At 43.4% G+C, this 16996-nt stretch overlaps 2 protein-coding genes across 2 annotated transcripts; one reads left to right on the forward strand and one right to left on the reverse strand.

Moving 5' to 3' along the window:
* Positions 1-3088: 3088 nt before the first annotated feature.
* Positions 3089-6842, reverse strand: tfb2m (transcription factor B2, mitochondrial). Its single transcript, XM_030377179.1, has 10 exons — positions 6661-6842; positions 5930-6253; positions 5645-5834; positions 5306-5397; positions 4942-5095; positions 4619-4767; positions 4359-4448; positions 4145-4201; positions 3794-3942; positions 3089-3545 (listed from the first exon to the last, which is right to left on the reverse strand). The coding sequence occupies exons 2-10, from the start codon at positions 6215-6217 to the stop codon at positions 3356-3358; spliced, it is 1359 nt and encodes a 452-aa protein (XP_030233039.1). The 5' UTR covers positions 6218-6253; positions 6661-6842; the 3' UTR covers positions 3089-3355.
* Positions 6843-6944: 102 nt separating this feature from the next.
* LOC115558758 (saccharopine dehydrogenase-like oxidoreductase) lies at positions 6945-12939 on the forward strand. The gene is made up of 12 exons (XM_030377180.1): positions 6945-7441; positions 7849-7958; positions 8673-8753; positions 9481-9610; positions 9968-10017; positions 10299-10429; positions 10589-10706; positions 11015-11134; positions 11233-11289; positions 11445-11556; positions 11685-11766; positions 11958-12939. The coding sequence occupies exons 1-12, from the start codon at positions 7243-7245 to the stop codon at positions 12046-12048; spliced, it is 1281 nt and encodes a 426-aa protein (XP_030233040.1). The 5' UTR covers positions 6945-7242; the 3' UTR covers positions 12049-12939.
* The last annotated feature ends 4057 nt before the right edge of the window (positions 12940-16996 follow it).

Below are 16996 nucleotides of genomic sequence, written 5' to 3' on the forward strand. Positions count from 1 at the left end.
GCTTGATAGGGTCAAGTGGGCGTGGCCTATGTAACGTGGGCGTGGCCGGTGTGACGTAATGACTCCGCCCTCCTCACCTGTTTAAAGGTGCTGCCATCTGTGGCTGGAGTAGTTATTGCAGCTTATGTGTTCGATCCTGTTTCCTAGTGGTTATGTGAGGGTAATGCAGCTTGTGTGTTTGATCCTGCTTCCTAGTGGCTATGTGGGGGCAGCTTATGTGCTTAAAATACGTAACATATCTATTATTTAGTTTATTGTATGACAATGTTTATATGTGAAGCACTTTGAGTCTGCCTTGTGTATGAAAAGTGCAAACTAAACTTGAAACTAATTTTCAAGTTTCTTTACGGTTTGCAGCGCTTGCCTGCTCAGTGTAGCATGAAGTGTATGCTAAGCCAATTCAATCGTCAAATGAAACATGGAAGCGGACGAACTGCTGGTTCCTAAAATAACTAATAAGGGATCAGTGATCTGGCAGTTTTCATACCTCCGTATATCACAGGCCAGTATATCGAGAGGAGGAGGGGGAGCAAAACACGCCAATGCTTGTAACGATAGTTACGTATTGTAACTCTAGATTCTATGAGTATAGGCGCAGCCTTAAGGCTATCGCTTCCCTAGGCGTGAGCCGTAGCACTGAAAAATGTGTAATCCCCGCCCACCAACAGCGTGGGCCTCAATTACGTCTGCGGGCCTCAACAACGTCCGCAGTTCAGATGTAGGCGGGCGCCGGCGGACGTTCTGCTCCCAATAAACAGCTTTTCTTCAGCTATTTAAAGGACAATGAGGCCGACACTTAAAAGGCTGCGCCTATACTCGGATCTAGAGTTACAATACGTAACTATCGTTCTATGTCGTATAGGCTTCGCCTTTTGAGGCTATCGCTATTGGGTTAAAGGGCGAAGCACGATATAGTCTATGCCTCATTGGTCCCGATCAGTACCAGAAACACAGCTACATACGCGCTAGTATCATGCGTCAGACGTATAACATACGTCATGCGTCTAACGGCAGGTCATCAACGAGTAGCTCCAATCTGTCTGATAAGACACGAGCTCTCAGCATGAATAGCATGACTCCTCCTCACATTGTTTAATATGCGAGGGGAATAGTCACACAATCACACTCACTCTGACAAAGCACCTAGAACTGAGTGTGTCATAGAGAGGCGTGACATGTCTCTTAGGTAAAACCTAATAAAAGAGCATGGGGAAGCCCAGGAGGCTGCTGTGCAGGTATCCTCCATAGGAATCCCTCTTTGCAGGGCGACAGAGGACGATATTCCTCAGGTCGAGTGAGCTCTGATAGTCTCAGGCGGCTCTGCCCCCGCTGACACATAAGCCTGTGTGATAGCATCACACAGCCAATGCGACAGCCGTTGTTTCGTCAGGGGGAGGCCCTGGGAATGTTCTCTGTAATGCACAAATAACTGTTGAGATTTGCGCAGAGCCTCCGTGCGCTTCACATAACAGGCAAGCGCACGTACGGGGCACACGAGATGGATGGTTGCCTCTTCCTCAGATTGATGAGGAGGGAGAGAGAAACCATTGAGCGATATTACTCTCGATCTGAACGAGCTAGTAATACCCTGAGGTGTAAAAGCCGGGTTCGGGCGTAATATGGCCGAACTGCAGTCCCCTTGTATTCTAAGACAAGAAAGGGCTACAGAGAGTGCAGACAGGTCGCCCACTCTCTTAGCTGACGTCAGGACCAGCAACAAAGCTGTCTTGGCTGACACAAACTTGAGGGGCACCCGGTCAAGAGGCTCAAATGGGGCTTTAACCAGTGCGCGCAGCACCAGCGTTAAATCCCATTGTGGAGTGAGAGAGCGCGTCACGGGTCTCTCTCTCCTCACAACTTTTAGGAAGCGCTTCATTAAGGGGTGACTGAAAACAGTTTTATCCCCGAAACCTTCGTGGCATGATGAAACAGCAGCCACGTACGTCTTGACCGTGCTAAAGGCCAGCCCTCTTTCCATCAGTGTCTGGAGGAAAGAGAGCACGCACGGCAAAGGGCAGGAGATGGGATCACAACCCCTCTCCGTGCACCATTTCTGGAAAGCCGCCCATTTAGCCGAGTAACACGCTCTGGTGGAGTCAGCTCTGGCACCCTGGAAGGTCCTTTACGACCTCCTGGGAGAGGCCGAGACCCTCTAGGCGCTCGCGTTCAGCGGCCAGGCCCACAAGCGCTAGCCGATCTCTGAGTAATCTATGATTGCTCCCCCTGCCTGTGAGAGAGCTTCCCGCCGCCAAGGGAGTTCCTTCGGCGGCCCCGAGAGCAGACGCTGGAGGCAGGGAAACCACGGTGCACTCGTGCGTTGCGGTGCTATGAGAATCATATACAGCCGGTCCTCTTGGACTCGGTCCAAGACTTGGGGAATCAGGGGGACGGGTGGGAAAGCGTACAGGAGTGTGTTCAGCCACGGTCTGTGAGCGAACTCATCCACCCCAAGTGGGGGATTGTCCTTCGCGCTGAGAGAGAACCACAGCTCGCACTGTGTGTTCTCCCACGTGGCGAATAGGTCGACCTCTGCCTCCCCAAACTCGCTCCACATCTGATTGATCAGATCGTGGTGCAGAGTCCAGTCTCCTGGTTGGGGACCCCCCATCGACATTATGTCGGCCCCTCTGTTCAGGACACCGGGTGTGTACGCTCTGATGGAGAGCAAGTGCGTGTGCGCCCAACATAACAGCTGTCTCGCTATGCTCAGCACCTGTGCCGAGCGCATGCCCCCTTGGCGACTTATGTATGCTGCTGTCGCCTTGTTGTCCGTGTGAATCATTACGTGTTGATTCGTCAACAATGGGGCAGTGTTGGACCGTCTCTCGGAGAGCCGTCTCTACGCACTTGGAAAACATTCGAGGGGCTAGAGAATAGCCGAACGGGAGACGGTTGTACTGGTAGTGTGACCCTTGGAACGAGAAACTTAGGAATTTCCTGTGTTTGGGGATCACTGTGACGTGGAAGTAGGCGTCCTTCAAATCTATTGAGGTTGCATGAATGTTGCATGCTTGGTGCATGAATAGAAGGTTCTCTAAATTAGCTATAACCGAGGATCATATAGAACAAACACAAAATTTGACATTTACCAATTTGCATCATACCCAGCAAGCATGTCAATTTATTTACAAGAATTACATGATATCCTTTTTATCTCCATTTGAGCATTTAATGTTTTTATATCAAAAGCATATTTTATCCATTCTTTTTTTTTATATTTTTTAAAACTTATACTATAAATTAGGCCATCTCAGCTAACCGTATAAATTATTCAAGTTGTTTCACAACTTGACAATAATATTCAGAATATTTATATATATTGCATGTGATTTTGTCATAGAAATATAAAAATGTTCTATGCCCATCCCTCTCTCTGTGTGTTCTCCAGGATCTCATCATAGAGCCAGCTCTGGGTGAACTCCTGACTCTTTTCCATCAGCTGGAACAGTCTCAGGTACTCCTCTGGAAACACGTTCCCAGTCAGAATGTCCTCAGGCAGGCCCATTTCCTCTAGAAGCTTGCTACCGCTGTCTGGAGACCACAGACTGAGGGGGTGCAGAAGAAGGAGGATGTATTAGCAATTTATTGCAACAACAATACATGTTCCACTACCGTAAACCAAGACCTATGTTCTTCTTGATTACATTTTCTCCTATCTATTATCCTAAGACATAGCATTAATATCATTAATATTTTTGCCATACTTTCAGATTTTCAAGGAAACAATGTAATCAAGGAAAATTACCTGCTACATGTATATGCAGCACATGAAGTGCTTGTTAATGCTACTTACTTGAGTCTATCTACGAGTTTGACCTTCCTTTTGGCTAGACATTGTTTGACCATCATTAATAACGTTCCAGCGTTGGACGGAGAAAGCCAGGATGAGAAGAGATCAGCTCTTGGCTGCAGGCGTACCAGGCACATATGATCATTGGGAATCTGGGTGGACAAGAAATATCGACATACAGAGATTTAGGAGGTTGACAACCATCCATTTCACATATATCGAAGTATAGGAACATAACCTGTATATTTGCTTGATACCACCACCACCACCACCACCACCACTACTACCCATGAAAGTCACGTAATATGCTGGGTCAGCATTATCAATGTGTAAGTAATAGGTTGATCATCTTACCTTGCCCTTTTGAACTGTGCGACACTGTTTGGAAGACACAAACGAATGCCAGGGTTCCTGCATAAACACGGAAGAGGTCATCCCATTTAAAAGTAAATTCATCAGCTGACATTAAGCCAATGGCACGCGTGCTAAAATTTCTGCTGCTCCTAATGAGTTTTGCACAGACACAAAAACACACATTTCTCCCCTCCATGTCACCATTGTTCAATACCTTGTGCAGTAGTGTTATATCACAGGCCATTTGCCAGAGGACACCGAAGGCTCTGTAGTTCATCATGTCACCAGGTCGGGAGACCAGTTTCTGAAAATAGTTACAAAACACAGGATGAGAACAAAAGTTAACTGATCTGAGCATTGGTCAAATAAAAAAAACACATAGTATGATAAAAGCCAATGTTACCTAAATTTAACAGCAACTGTGAAAACAGCTTTCAATTTATTATAGTGTACACATTGGCACACATATCTCACCATATACTCCTTTTCGCTAATGAAGAGGTTGAGCTCAACTCGACCATATCTGTAGACGGACAGTCGTTCAAATAGAGCATACACCATCTTCAGCAGCATTCCACGCTGATTACGCAAGGGCAGGATGCCAATCACCTTTACAGGAATGTCTGGGGTCACGCAAAAAGAGGCAGAAACAACAGAAATAGTTCCAAATTAGACAAATATCCAGAGGCTATGCATATGAAAAATGTCAATGCAGATGCTTTGCATCCAGCATCTTTACTCTCAATGCACCTGCACTTATGTCATGCGTGTGAAACTCTGTGTGTCCGTTAGCTCACCATCTGTCCAGCTGGCCTCGGATATTCCCATGTCGGTAAACAGTTTATCACTGAACATGGTGGGGGCTTTGACGCTTCCACTGCCAATAGGGTCAAGCTTGAAGAAATCACAGTGGACTACTTCTAACTGACCATCAAGACGGTTTTCCAAAACCTAGAATGAGGAAAATATTCACATAAATAAATAAATAAATAGGATTTCCAATGCAAACAACCATTTTTGTTTTTCAACTAGTTACTGATACCAACAATAAAATCTCAATAAATCAAGTTTCCTTGCTTTTGCAATTCGCTCATATCTTTTAGCCTGGAAAAATGGATTGTGACATCCTCTTGATCTCAGTAAATTTGTTTCCTATCATACCTGCAGGTCAGGCAGAAAGGATTTGTCTCCCTCGAGAGCTACGACTCTCTGAGCTCCTGCATTCAACAGTGTCTTAGTCAGTACTCCTGGACCTAAGAGAAACACACAGATGTATATCCCTCACTTTCATGTGTTATGCAAGCAGCCGATCCTAGCAGATGCTAACCCTGAAAACAAATACAATTAGCAGAAGTGTGTTCAATTGAAATAATCTTCACAACGCACACACACACACACACACACACACACACACACACACACACACACACACACACACACACACACACACACACACACACACACACACACACACACACACACACACACACACACACACACCTGGGTTACACTCGAAGATAATTGTCTTGGTGTCTTCAAGGCCAGGTCCTAGGTGCTTTGCAACTAGCTCAGCCATAGTTGGGTCCACAATGAAGTGTCTTATTAATTTGCACGCCTTAGCACGAATTATGTTTTCCTCTACATCCCCAATATCCAAGAGGTCATATCGGCACATAGGACGACGCTGTCCCTGGAGAGACAAAACATAAACAATTGAAAACATCAAGGAACCGTTTAGACTTTTGCACAGCATTTGATGAGAGGTCTTCTGCATTCAAGTATTACCTGCAAAGCAACAGCAGAAAGGTTTCGCTGCGTGAGAGCTGAGGCGGCAGAGATCCCTTCCACCCGAGGTTGTTGTGCAGAGCGTCCAAGTGAGGGCCGACCAGGACCCGAAGACAGAGAGTCCAGACTGTAAGCCCTGCTCTGGGAGCTTGGAGCTCCACAGTTAAATACTCCAGAGGGTCCCATAGTGGTCAACACTACTTGGCCAGAACCCGTTATACTCCGGGGGTGTCGGCAATTAGCAGCACGCACTGCCAACACGACCAGTTTGCATAGCTTGGTAGACATGATGATCAGACGGATGGATACTTGGATGAGAAAAACCTTAGGAGGGTCAGAAATGAATAACGATGAGTGGCATTAGGCAAAGTTATCGATACCCAACTGTTACATTTTTAAACAGTTAACCTATCGATAATATTAGGAAAATAAAACAATATATCTGAATGTGATGTTGCGATAGGCCTACTGTACTAAGATGCGTTTAGTTGAATGCACATGGATACTTAAGTGCATAAAATATTTTGGGACCATAAACACAGCACTGCAAATCTTTTCACTAAGATAAACTATACGGGTGCTATAGATTTAAAAAGCACAGGACGTAGATACAATCTCATAATGTATTCCTCATGATGCCTTTTATAAGGCTTTCGTACGGCATCATCAGTCACGTAAGCTACTTACGCATCTATATATATATAGCATTATAATGTTAATAACTGACTTACCTTTAAGACTGATTATTTTAAGCGTTTTCTGTTTCGCGATTATCTGACGTTGGCTTTTGCCGTCATAGTTGCATGGAAATCGACATGACATTGAGGCAACAGCATCTTGACCCTCGGTAGAATGTTTTGGAGTTCTCGTGGTGATGTTGGCTGGGCTCAGATTGAAAGCGTCATCCGTATGCGACAACTGAGAATACTGAGGAACCTCCGCGAAGACCAATCAGAAGCGATACTGTAGTTAGGACTGCCCCCATTTAGCATTGTGATACGTAAACTGCTGCAGAAACGTACATATCAAGGGCTGTGCAACCATGATTAAAGGTCTAACAATGCATATTTTGTTTAAATAAATATTTCGAACTCCAACACGACGTGTCAATTTATGAAATACTTTAGGTATATGGTGGGTCTATCCTTGGGACAGTATAATGGACATTGTTTTGTACAAGTGTCCGTGTTAGCGCTTCCGTAGCACTAGAGTCCTATAAAGGCAGCAACTGTCACCCCCTTCTTGAACGTTGATCAGTAGGTCTGTAGAGCTTACGTGCAAGTCCCTGACTGATTAGCAAGCTTTCTAACACGATGGCAAGTGTTGAAACATCGTCCAGCAGGCCCTACCATATCATTATTTTCGGAGCTTCTGGTTTTACTGGTCAGTATGTGGTCGAGGAGGTGGCACGAACGGTCTCGGAGGGTCCGAGTGGGACCCTGAGATGGGCTGTCGCCGGCAGAAGCAAGGCGAAACTGGAGAAAGTTCTGGAGCAGGCGGCCGGCGCACTGAGTACGTACTTTATTCGTATTGTATTGGTTAGTAGACACTTGGACTGTTATCTAGTCAGTGTTTTATGCAACAACTTGATGGTTGAGCTTAACCAAATAAAATGGTAATACTTGATAGGTCTGTAACATTAACATTCACAAGTCAAGGTTGATAAGGCTTATCTTGCTAAGATGAACAGATAGTACCTTATTATAAACCACGGGCTATATGCTTCTTGGAAATATGTTGATGACATCAAAAACTAAAGGATTTTTTAAATATATATATATATATATATATATATATATATATATATATATATATATATATATATATATATATATATATACCCACATTTACATCAGTCAAAATGTGCTTTGCATTCTCCATGTTTCCTTCAAGTAAACAGTTTTCTTTCTGTGGTTTAGGTAAACCAGAGCTGAGGACAGTAGACATCATTGTGTCAGATGTAAAAGAACCAGACTCATTGGCAGCAATGTGCAAACAGGCTGTGATTGTCCTCAACTGTGTGGGGCCTGTAAGTATTTGACTGTGCACATTCAAACCCTGAATGTAGATAACTTTTTCCTTCACATCCAGACATTAATTTCTATGCATGCAACACACCTCTTGGAAGCAAATTAATCTCACCTCACCGCAGCTCTTGTCGTTTCGTTGCCATGAGATCTTTTTGTTCCATTCTCTCTTCCTAGCATTCTCTCATTCACTGAAGCCTTCATTCAAAACCGAGATGACAAGTCTTATTGTGTTCAGAATGTCACAATGGAAAGGACCATGCAATGTACTAAAGCCCTTTGGGTGCTCTTTTCTGAAATATCTATGGTGCATTTAGCAACTGCGACTACATTTTGTTGGTTTCAATAGCTGAATATTGTCAAAGGTTTCATGGTTTAAATCGACATGAAATCTTTGCCTTGTCTTTCACAACACTTGTTCTGGTGGAATGACGGGTCAACACAAGATAAGGGATTTGCCTTGGACTGCACCTACTAACGCTTCTGGACAGGTGTTGGATTAGCTCCTAGCTTGTGCACTATGGCCAGTTGGCCCAAGATGCAGCAGGGTAACAGTAATGACTCCATCATAGTGGGTGAAAGGTAATTACGACAAAAATGTTGTAACACACTGTGTTACAACAAAATTTGTCACAACAAAAATGCATTCTATGGGCTTGTAACAACAGTATGTGTTATGCGTGCTCTTATCTGTGCTTTTATGATTTTGTGTGCAGTACAGGTTCTATGGTGAACCGGTAGTCAAGGCCTGTGTAGAGAATGGAGCCCATTGCCTTGACATCTCTGGGGAGCCTCAGGTAACCATCTGCAGTGACATACTTGTCATAATATTCAGATTCTTGATTAAATCTGTATATATGAAGTAGTTTAATCCTGACTATTGTAGATGGTCACTAGAGTGCTACTATGGTGACAGCTTTTTGGTAGGTTTTGCCCTTCCCTTTGTAGGATCAGTATGCCATACCTGCATTAACTTAATTTCTCATCATGCAGCGTGCACATTTTCTTTCATCTTGTTCCTTGGCCACGAAGTAAAAACCTATTCTCCTCTCAGAAAAAAGCCTACCGTGCAGATTTCTCTTAAACGCTAACAGAATGAATAGCGGTTAACAGAAATCTGCACAGTACACTTTCCTTTAGTGCTGCTATTATTCGTCATCGCTTCTTGTTCGTCATGAACTGAAACACCGTCCCGAGGCACTCTTATGATCTTTTTTATATTTGGTAAAAGCTTTCAATGTGCTCGAGGCCAGAGTGATCCGCAGAGAGAAACTTAATGTGTCCTCCCCATATCGGGATGGTCCAAGGCTATCGAGGAACAGCATGTCTTACAACAACGTCTGCTTACGACAATAAGGTTGTATGTATTTAAAGGGAAGGTACATCCGTCTATTTTAGCTCCCCTGAGTTAGTTATGTGTTCAGGAAAATCCTTACTGCCATCCGAAGAAACAGAATGATTGCATCAAACAAGACGTATTACTGTACTGTTTTAAGGTTGAACATTCTTTCTGTCTGTGCGTAGTTTCTAGAGGGCATGCAACTGAACTACCACAGCGAGGCAGCTAAGAAGGGAGTGTACATCGTAGGAAGCTGTGGCTTTGACTCCATCCCTGCTGACATGGGAGTCCTCTATACCAGGGACCAGTTCAGGGGTATGAACATGTTCATAGACCCCCACACACACATCCATATACACTTGTGTTTGGATGACAACTACACACTGAGAAGCCACCAACGTACCAGCCTTCTATGTTGATCACTTAGAAATGCAAACACTGACCTACTGACCAACCCCTGTCTTTCTTTGAGTCACAGAAATGTGTGTTGGATGCCTCATAGACATACTCGATGTTTGTTATACTTTTTAATTGTTTTTCTCCAAATGGATCATAAACCCTTGAATACTACAAAATGCAGAGTTTATTTATCTATGTCTCTGTGTTGCCTTGTGTGTGCAGATCCTATCCTGAAGTGTCTGGTATGGTTGTGATCTGTGTCTGTATCTACAGGTACACTGACAGCAGTTGAAAGCTTCCTCACGGCCAGTGCAGGACCAGAGGTATGATAACCAGATTCCCCGAGACCCCCACCACAAGAACCTCTTTATGTCCGATGTTAAGTCGGTTCTCTTCCAACCGTTATCTTCCCGTCCTGTTTTTAAGCTCTTGTCAGATCCGATTATGTATGCCTTCATCACAAACACAGTCTGAGGCAGCACCCCAGGATTTGACGACCTTACCTAAACCTATGTGAATAAACTCCACAGATGCATGGCTAAAGCAAAAACCGTAAATAGTATATGGAAAATGTAAATGATCCAAACTATTTTGCCTGTGCCAGGGCGCCAGCATCCACGACGGTACATGGCAGTCGGCCATCTATGGTGTTGCTGACGGCGCCAGTCTCCGCAGCCTCAGGAGGAAGTTCAAATACCAGCCACTTCCTGTAGTTGGAGCTAAGATTAAACGACGGTAATGACAGTGGATATCTCACTCACTGATCTGTTAGCGTTTCTTTACTAGTAACTGTTCTTCGCTGGTGACCCCTACATTTCCCTCCCAGCTTTTAAAGCTTGTTTTGACCGTTATTTTGATTGTAATATGTAGTCTTTGTGGGTGACTGTTGTGCAGGAGCGCCCTGTTCTACAGCAATGAAGTGCAGCAGTATGCGGTGCCCTTCATGGGCACAGACCCGTCTGTAGTGAAGAGAACGCAGCGCTTTCTGGCCGAGGAGCAACAAGAGTCGCCCGTGAGTCCCTCTTTCCTCTCTCATAGGCCCTGTAGGCATGTCTACTGCTTGTATTTTATTCATTGTAACTCATACCATCAAATTGTTTCTAATTGGTATTATTTATTGAAATTATATACCGGTATATGTATATGTGAATGGGAGCAGCAATCTTCCATCTGTTTGCATACATGTTGATCTGATCAACATATAATTCTAAGATGTAATCTTAATCTATTTGCTATTAGCGACGCAGCTAAAGTAAGTGTTTGGTTTTCTCTGCTGTTCTGCCTCTTAAAGCACTAAAGAACCTCCTCCCGGTTCGTTAGGTCCAGTATGGTGCATATGCAGGAGTAGGAGGAGTGGGTAACATCATCAAGATGCTGGTTGCTGGCATGATGTTCATGTTACTGATCAAGTTCAACTTTGGACGCAACCTACTCATCAAGGTAGTGAGATGCATGGAATGGAAAAACAATATTGGGCTTGAAACACCACAATAATCCACCGACATGGAATTCATTATTCTGTCACATTTCTTCCCCAGTACCCAGAATTCTTCTCCTTTGGTTTCTTCACAAAGGCCGGACCAACCAAAAGTCAGGTATGTAGAAAGCCAACGGCAGGAAGGAATGTCATGTAGAGGCCCTGAAATAGTTTAACTTTGCACAAAGGCTAAGAACTAACTTCCTATCTTCCGTCAATCATTGGAACATAGTGTTCTCTTGGCTGATTTGCAGCTTGTATGCCGTGTTTCAGATGAAGGACTCATCCTTCCAGTTTGCCTTCTACGGAGAAGGTTACACCGAGGGAAAAGACCCTTCCCAGGGAAAACCTGATGGCAAGATTCGTACTCTGGTCCAGGGGCCCGGTAACTACTTTCATGCGTCGACTATATCAATTTTGAAGGGTCAAATGAAGCTCAAAATCCCACATTACCAATGTAGAGAAGTGTCTTTGACTTAATTGAACTGACTTGATGCTTGCTCTCCAATCCAGAGGCTGGGTATGTAGCTACCCCCATCGCCATGGTACAGGCGGCGCTCACCATCCTCAATGAACCCAATGCTCTGCCCAGGACGTACGTCTGTGCACACACACATTTGCATGCACATACTGTACACATTCACACACTAACATCAACACTATAACCAACCTTTGAATAATTTTCCATTTGCCCTGCTGGTCCCTTATCAGTGTCTGTCTCTGTCTAATAATTGCTCTGCACACCTGTTGTCCCCCTTGTTTCTTTCACTTCCCACCCGTTTCCAGGGGAGGAGTCTACACTCCCGGAGCAGCTTTCGGCAAGACTACGCTGATCGACCGCCTCCACAAACATGGCATCCAGTTCTCCGTGAAATAGAGGTTGACTCCTAAACGATGTTGTCCTTCTTCAACAGTTGATAAACATGAATTTTCTCTTGATGGATCCCATATGAATCCAAACTGACGTTTAGAATAGTGTAGACCCAAATGAGTACATGAACGAGAAGATGGATTTAGCTTGAGTCCAGGCTCCGGAGACATCCGTTTCTTCCCCTTCTGATATCATTTGATTACCGTAGATTACCGAGTCTCATTTGGTTGAACATGCCATTGACCTTCTGCCAAATGGACCGCATGCCCATTGCATCATATGTTTACCGGAGAAAAACTTGCATGAAGGTTTAGTTGAAGTCTAAAAAACGAATGTAAAAAATATTTGGAACTCAACTAATTCCTCTCATCATATCGCCACACTGTTCTATATAATTAAGTAAATTGTGTGTGTTTGTGTGTGAGACTTTGCCTCTAAACCATACCAAAAGAAGTCCCTTAGGTGACCCTTGTCAGCTTGCATAAATGTTTACAAAGAAATAACATGCAGGATTGAATTTTTTTATTTTGTGTTCTGGAAGTGGAACACCCTTCTGACTATAACACTATAAAAGTGTACACTGGAGGGCAGTGCTGAGGCTTAATCATCGGGTGCATATGTGTTTGCCCTCTGTTTATTATATATGGTTCAATTGGAAAGGCAGATTGAGGGATATGGAAATGTGCCCCTCTCATCAGTGCTTATACATGCCTGGCTACATGCCTGGCTAAAGGCCTGCTTTCAATAATAAACTACATTTTTTGCAAAACAGTTATCACAGGATATGTTTTAACATGCTCATTCCTTGAAAGAAACCGCATTGAAATGCATTGACCTGGTGTTTAAAACCTGTATGCGTATAAAAAAATGGATATATTAAACACAAGTGTCGACAAATGGGTTCTGGTTACTTGCGCCATGCAATGCACAAATGGGTCTCAAGCTATTGCAATGATTTCACAATGAGTGGTTCATTATTTATTTGGGGTTGGTCTTTTTGCCTGTATATTATTCCTGAATTCAAGTCATATAAAATTGTTCACTACTGAAAAATGGGTTATTAAAAATGGTGATTGATTCCGGTAGTCACTTTCAGCGTGTGATTGCCACACACAACACAGGTTAATTAAGCAATATCAAAAGAGGGAGTGTGCTGTTGTACTGAATATCTGAACGGCTGTGATTCGGTCATAGGTACGAGGCCGTAGACCGAGCGCCGAAGATAATCACAGCCGTGCTGATGTTCAGTACAACAGCACATCCTTTTGTTGTTAGTTGCAATCGCAGCTTTTTTATAGCCTAAGGTCAGTTGAGTGACGCTGTTACGAACCCTCATTTATATTAAGTTGGTATTCATTTTTGGCACCCCCTGCTGGGGCAAGTATTTCTGTTTCACCCTTTCTCCCTGTGGTCGCAGGCTAACGAGTGATTGCAGGCACCGGATACCCCCCTACTTAAGGAGATCCACCTGCAGTAGCACGCTTTCTCTCTCTCTTCCACCTCCTGAAACCCGAAGGATCGTGCAACCGGCTCCTGTCTTCGCCACCGCCTTCCATGGTTTCACCATTATCATCCCCTGCGTTGGGATCATGATTGTTGGCGCTTTTGGCCTTTTTCGGATTAATTGACGGGTTAATAATAAACACCCCTGCTTTTGCTAATACCGTCTCTTGGTCCATTAATTCATGTTCAGCGCCTATCATGGGCCGTAACAGACGCGTAGGCTATATAAATCACGTGGCAGCCTACGCCCGGCCTCTCAGGATCTTCGAGTGACCGTTGTGACTGGAAGTCATCCAGGAATTCACAGAACCATTGTTACATTCGTAACTTTGTTCTGTTTAATTCCTTCCCGACTGCAGTACACAAAGTGGATGACTTATACCAGCAGTGTCACGAGGAACAACACCAACCTATTGGTCAACTGTAGAATCCAAAGGTAGGATAACCGATGCCAGCATGGACCCAGAGACCACGTTAAGGCGATAAAACCATGAGAATGTTCAGGGTGCTGTCCAGGACGCTGCCGCACAGACCTCTGATAGTGACACCCCCCTCATTGCCTCCCAGGATGTGGCAGATAGATAACATCTGAGGGGGCAGGTTTACCTGCTACGTCATAGGCCCCCCTGTTATAACCCCTGTTATTTCCGCCATAGCAGACCAACAGCTGCTCTAAAGCCCTGTGATGCCTCAATATGCAGCCGCAATGCTCGGAATGGGCACGGCAAATTGGCCCTCTCCTCCAGCCGGGAACTGTACGGAGGAGGATGGTATGCCCCCAGATTTATGGCCCGATGAACATGGTTGGGGGATAAAACCTGGAAGGCAATATTCGGCCACAGTGTAACCCCAGAACCTCCCTTCCAACAAAGAATCGTAGGACTGATAGTGAGTGGAGTTCACTCCACTCACTACTCAGAAAGGGTGAGTTCACACTAATTGTGTTATGTTGTTTGTCAGTTCTTTGGTCCCTGAAGCACCCAGGGCCAGAGGCAGAGGGGACAGGGGGTAGCAATATGAAGAGAAGAGCCTTCAACATCATTTCATTGAATCTGGAGATTATTTTGGTTACTTATTTGCCCTCCTTGGTCGTCTTGTCTTTGGTTACTATTATGCCGCGGGATATCTTTTTTTATCTGTATTATCCTGCTACATATCTAACATTGTTTGGTGGGATTGCTCAACCTTTACTTTATCTGCACAAAGCTGGGAAACTGCCTAGGAAATGTTTTTGTTATGGCAGTGCCACCATAGTGGATGATTAATGATACAGGAACTCGTTATAATGAGATGTCTTCTATTCATGAAATTATCTTTCTCGTTATTTTGAGATCCTTTCTCGCTATGTTATGATATTTTTCGGTAACATCGAAATCTTTTACCGTTATATTGAAATCTTTTCCTGTTATGTTGAGATATTTTCTCGTTAAATTGACATGTTTTCCTTTTACATTGGGATCTTTTCTCGTTATATAGAGACAACTTCTCCTGTTATATTGAGATATTTTCAAATTATATTGACAACTTTTTCCTGTTATATTGAGATATTTTCTAATTATATTGAGGTATTTTATATGTTTTTCTTTGTATAATATTTTATTTTTAATACATAATGAGACATTTTGAAAAGCATGAATAAGATGTTTTTAGCTTAAAATGACACATCCGTATTGAATACATATCAATAGTGATTTCAACGATAGTAATAATAATGAAATAATAAAATCAAATCTCTTCTATTAGAATAGTTATACAATAGGCAATCCCAAGACCCCTCCAACTAACACACCTAACTGAGCTATGCTAGTTTGAGAAACAGCTTTTCACTGTCTTTGAATATTATTTTGTCTCTGGATATCTTTAATCATATGTTTTATCATGCTATGTGTCTGAAATCCTTTCTTGTAATATTATAATATTTATATATATGTTATATTGTGTTTTTTTATTTTATTTTTCAAATAATTGTGTGCGAGAATAGTGAAATTGTTGCGGTATGTAGAAAAGGTACTCGAATCAGAATCGCTTTTAACTGCCTTTATTTGGCCTAGTTTCGGTATGGTAACTATGAAGCAATAGGAGGGGAATTGTATATTCACCCGAAAATATATATATTAGCTCAAATACAGTTTGGAGACATAGTCAATGGTGATTGACAGTGATTTAAATAATGTTACCAATAATGTATTATTGGTTGTCAACCACATTTTGCCAACCAATCCTGACGATCACGACAGCACCCTTTATAGATTAAACAGTACGGTTGAAAAGAAAAGTATGACTTTTTATAATAATGAATTGTTAAGTTATACATGGATGGTATTTTGTATATTATCATTCAGAATGTTGCTAGTGTTTTGACTAAGACTAAAATCGTACCCGATGGTTGCAGAAGAAAGATCACTACACTGGCATCCTGTTTCCCAGGTCAGTAGAGTTTAATAAATAGTAAATTGTTGATAAAGCGTTAAAAAGTCTAGTACCAAAACACATAGGCCTGCATAATCAGCACATGTATAACTGACCCACTAGACGTCTAGGGTCATCAAGGATTGAACCAAGCATGACGAACCTGTGAAGGTTACAGAACGAGAGGACCCAAACGCTTGACACAGGGGAGCCGAGACGGGGTGGAAAGGAAGGTGGGTTTATTGGGGCAAGGGGTAACGACAAGCCGGGACTAGGCAAGCAGTGGTCAGGCAGGCGAGGGTTCGGTATCAGGCAGGCAGTCAGGCAGGCAGGGGCTCGGCGGTAGGTGGAAAGTCGGGCAGGCGAGGATTCGTCAACGGGTAGCCGGGGTGACGGACGGAGAACTACAGACGGAGGAAAAGGGTTACAGGAGGACAGGGAAAACGGGCTAGACTTAGGATAACGCTGGTAGGACCGATACTAACTGAGTAGTAGTAAACGACGAACTGGCACCGGCTGATTGGAGATCCCCGGCTGAAGTAGGGAACGGTGATTGTAGATTGCAGACAGGTGTGTAGAGAGAATGAGGACCAGTGGCGCCAAGCGGCCACTAGATGGGGGTGTTGGACCGTGTGGCAGGACGTGGCGTAACAGAACCTGATTTTAGTTTCTGTGCTCCACATTTCTGAACAAACATCCAGAATAGCTGGGGTTGGTCTCATCTCAACACTACATAATTTAGGATAAGCACTCTGAATGTTTTTGTGTACTACAGCATTTGCTCTTAAATACTACTTGCAGCACATTTAAAGTCTGAGTGTTTATTCATATAATCAAAATAAACCTATCCCTGGATATGGTTACATTTACCATGTGTATTCTGTGTATTTACCATGTATGTTCTGGCATATTTAACCAAATAATGTTATGTGAGAATAGTAAAATGTAGTTAACCAAATTATTTATCTCATGTTTTAATCCCTGAAAGCTGCCTGAAGGATCCATACGGTGTATTTATGTTTCATTTCATAGGTCTTTTATG

The sequence above is a fragment of the Gadus morhua genome, chromosome 14, assembly GCF_902167405.1.
Source record: "Gadus morhua chromosome 14, gadMor3.0, whole genome shotgun sequence".
NCBI lineage: Eukaryota > Metazoa > Chordata > Actinopteri > Gadiformes > Gadidae > Gadus > Gadus morhua.

What these genes read in the sequence shown, in the direction of transcription:
- tfb2m (XM_030377179.1), bottom strand. Translation starts at nt 6,217, where the DNA reads ATGTCTACCAAGCTATGCAAACTGGTCGTGTTGGCAGTGCGTGCTGCT. An exon ending in TATCTTCGAGTGTAACCCAG is followed by an intron (nt 5,398 to 5,644) that starts GTGTGTGTGTGT and finishes TGTTTCTCTTAG; the next exon opens with GTCCAGGAGTACTGACTAAG. An exon ending in CGAGGCCAGCTGGACAGATG is followed by an intron (nt 4,768 to 4,941) that starts GTGAGCTAACGG and finishes GCGTGACCCCAG; the next exon opens with ACATTCCTGTAAAGGTGATT.
- LOC115558758 (XM_030377180.1), top strand. Translation starts at nt 7,243, where the DNA reads ATGGCAAGTGTTGAAACATCGTCCAGCAGGCCCTACCATATCATTATT. An exon ending in TCCTCAACTGTGTGGGGCCT is followed by an intron (nt 7,959 to 8,672) that starts GTAAGTATTTGA and finishes TTTTGTGTGCAG; the next exon opens with TACAGGTTCTATGGTGAACC. An exon ending in CCGGACCAACCAAAAGTCAG is followed by an intron (nt 11,290 to 11,444) that starts GTATGTAGAAAG and finishes GCCGTGTTTCAG; the next exon opens with ATGAAGGACTCATCCTTCCA.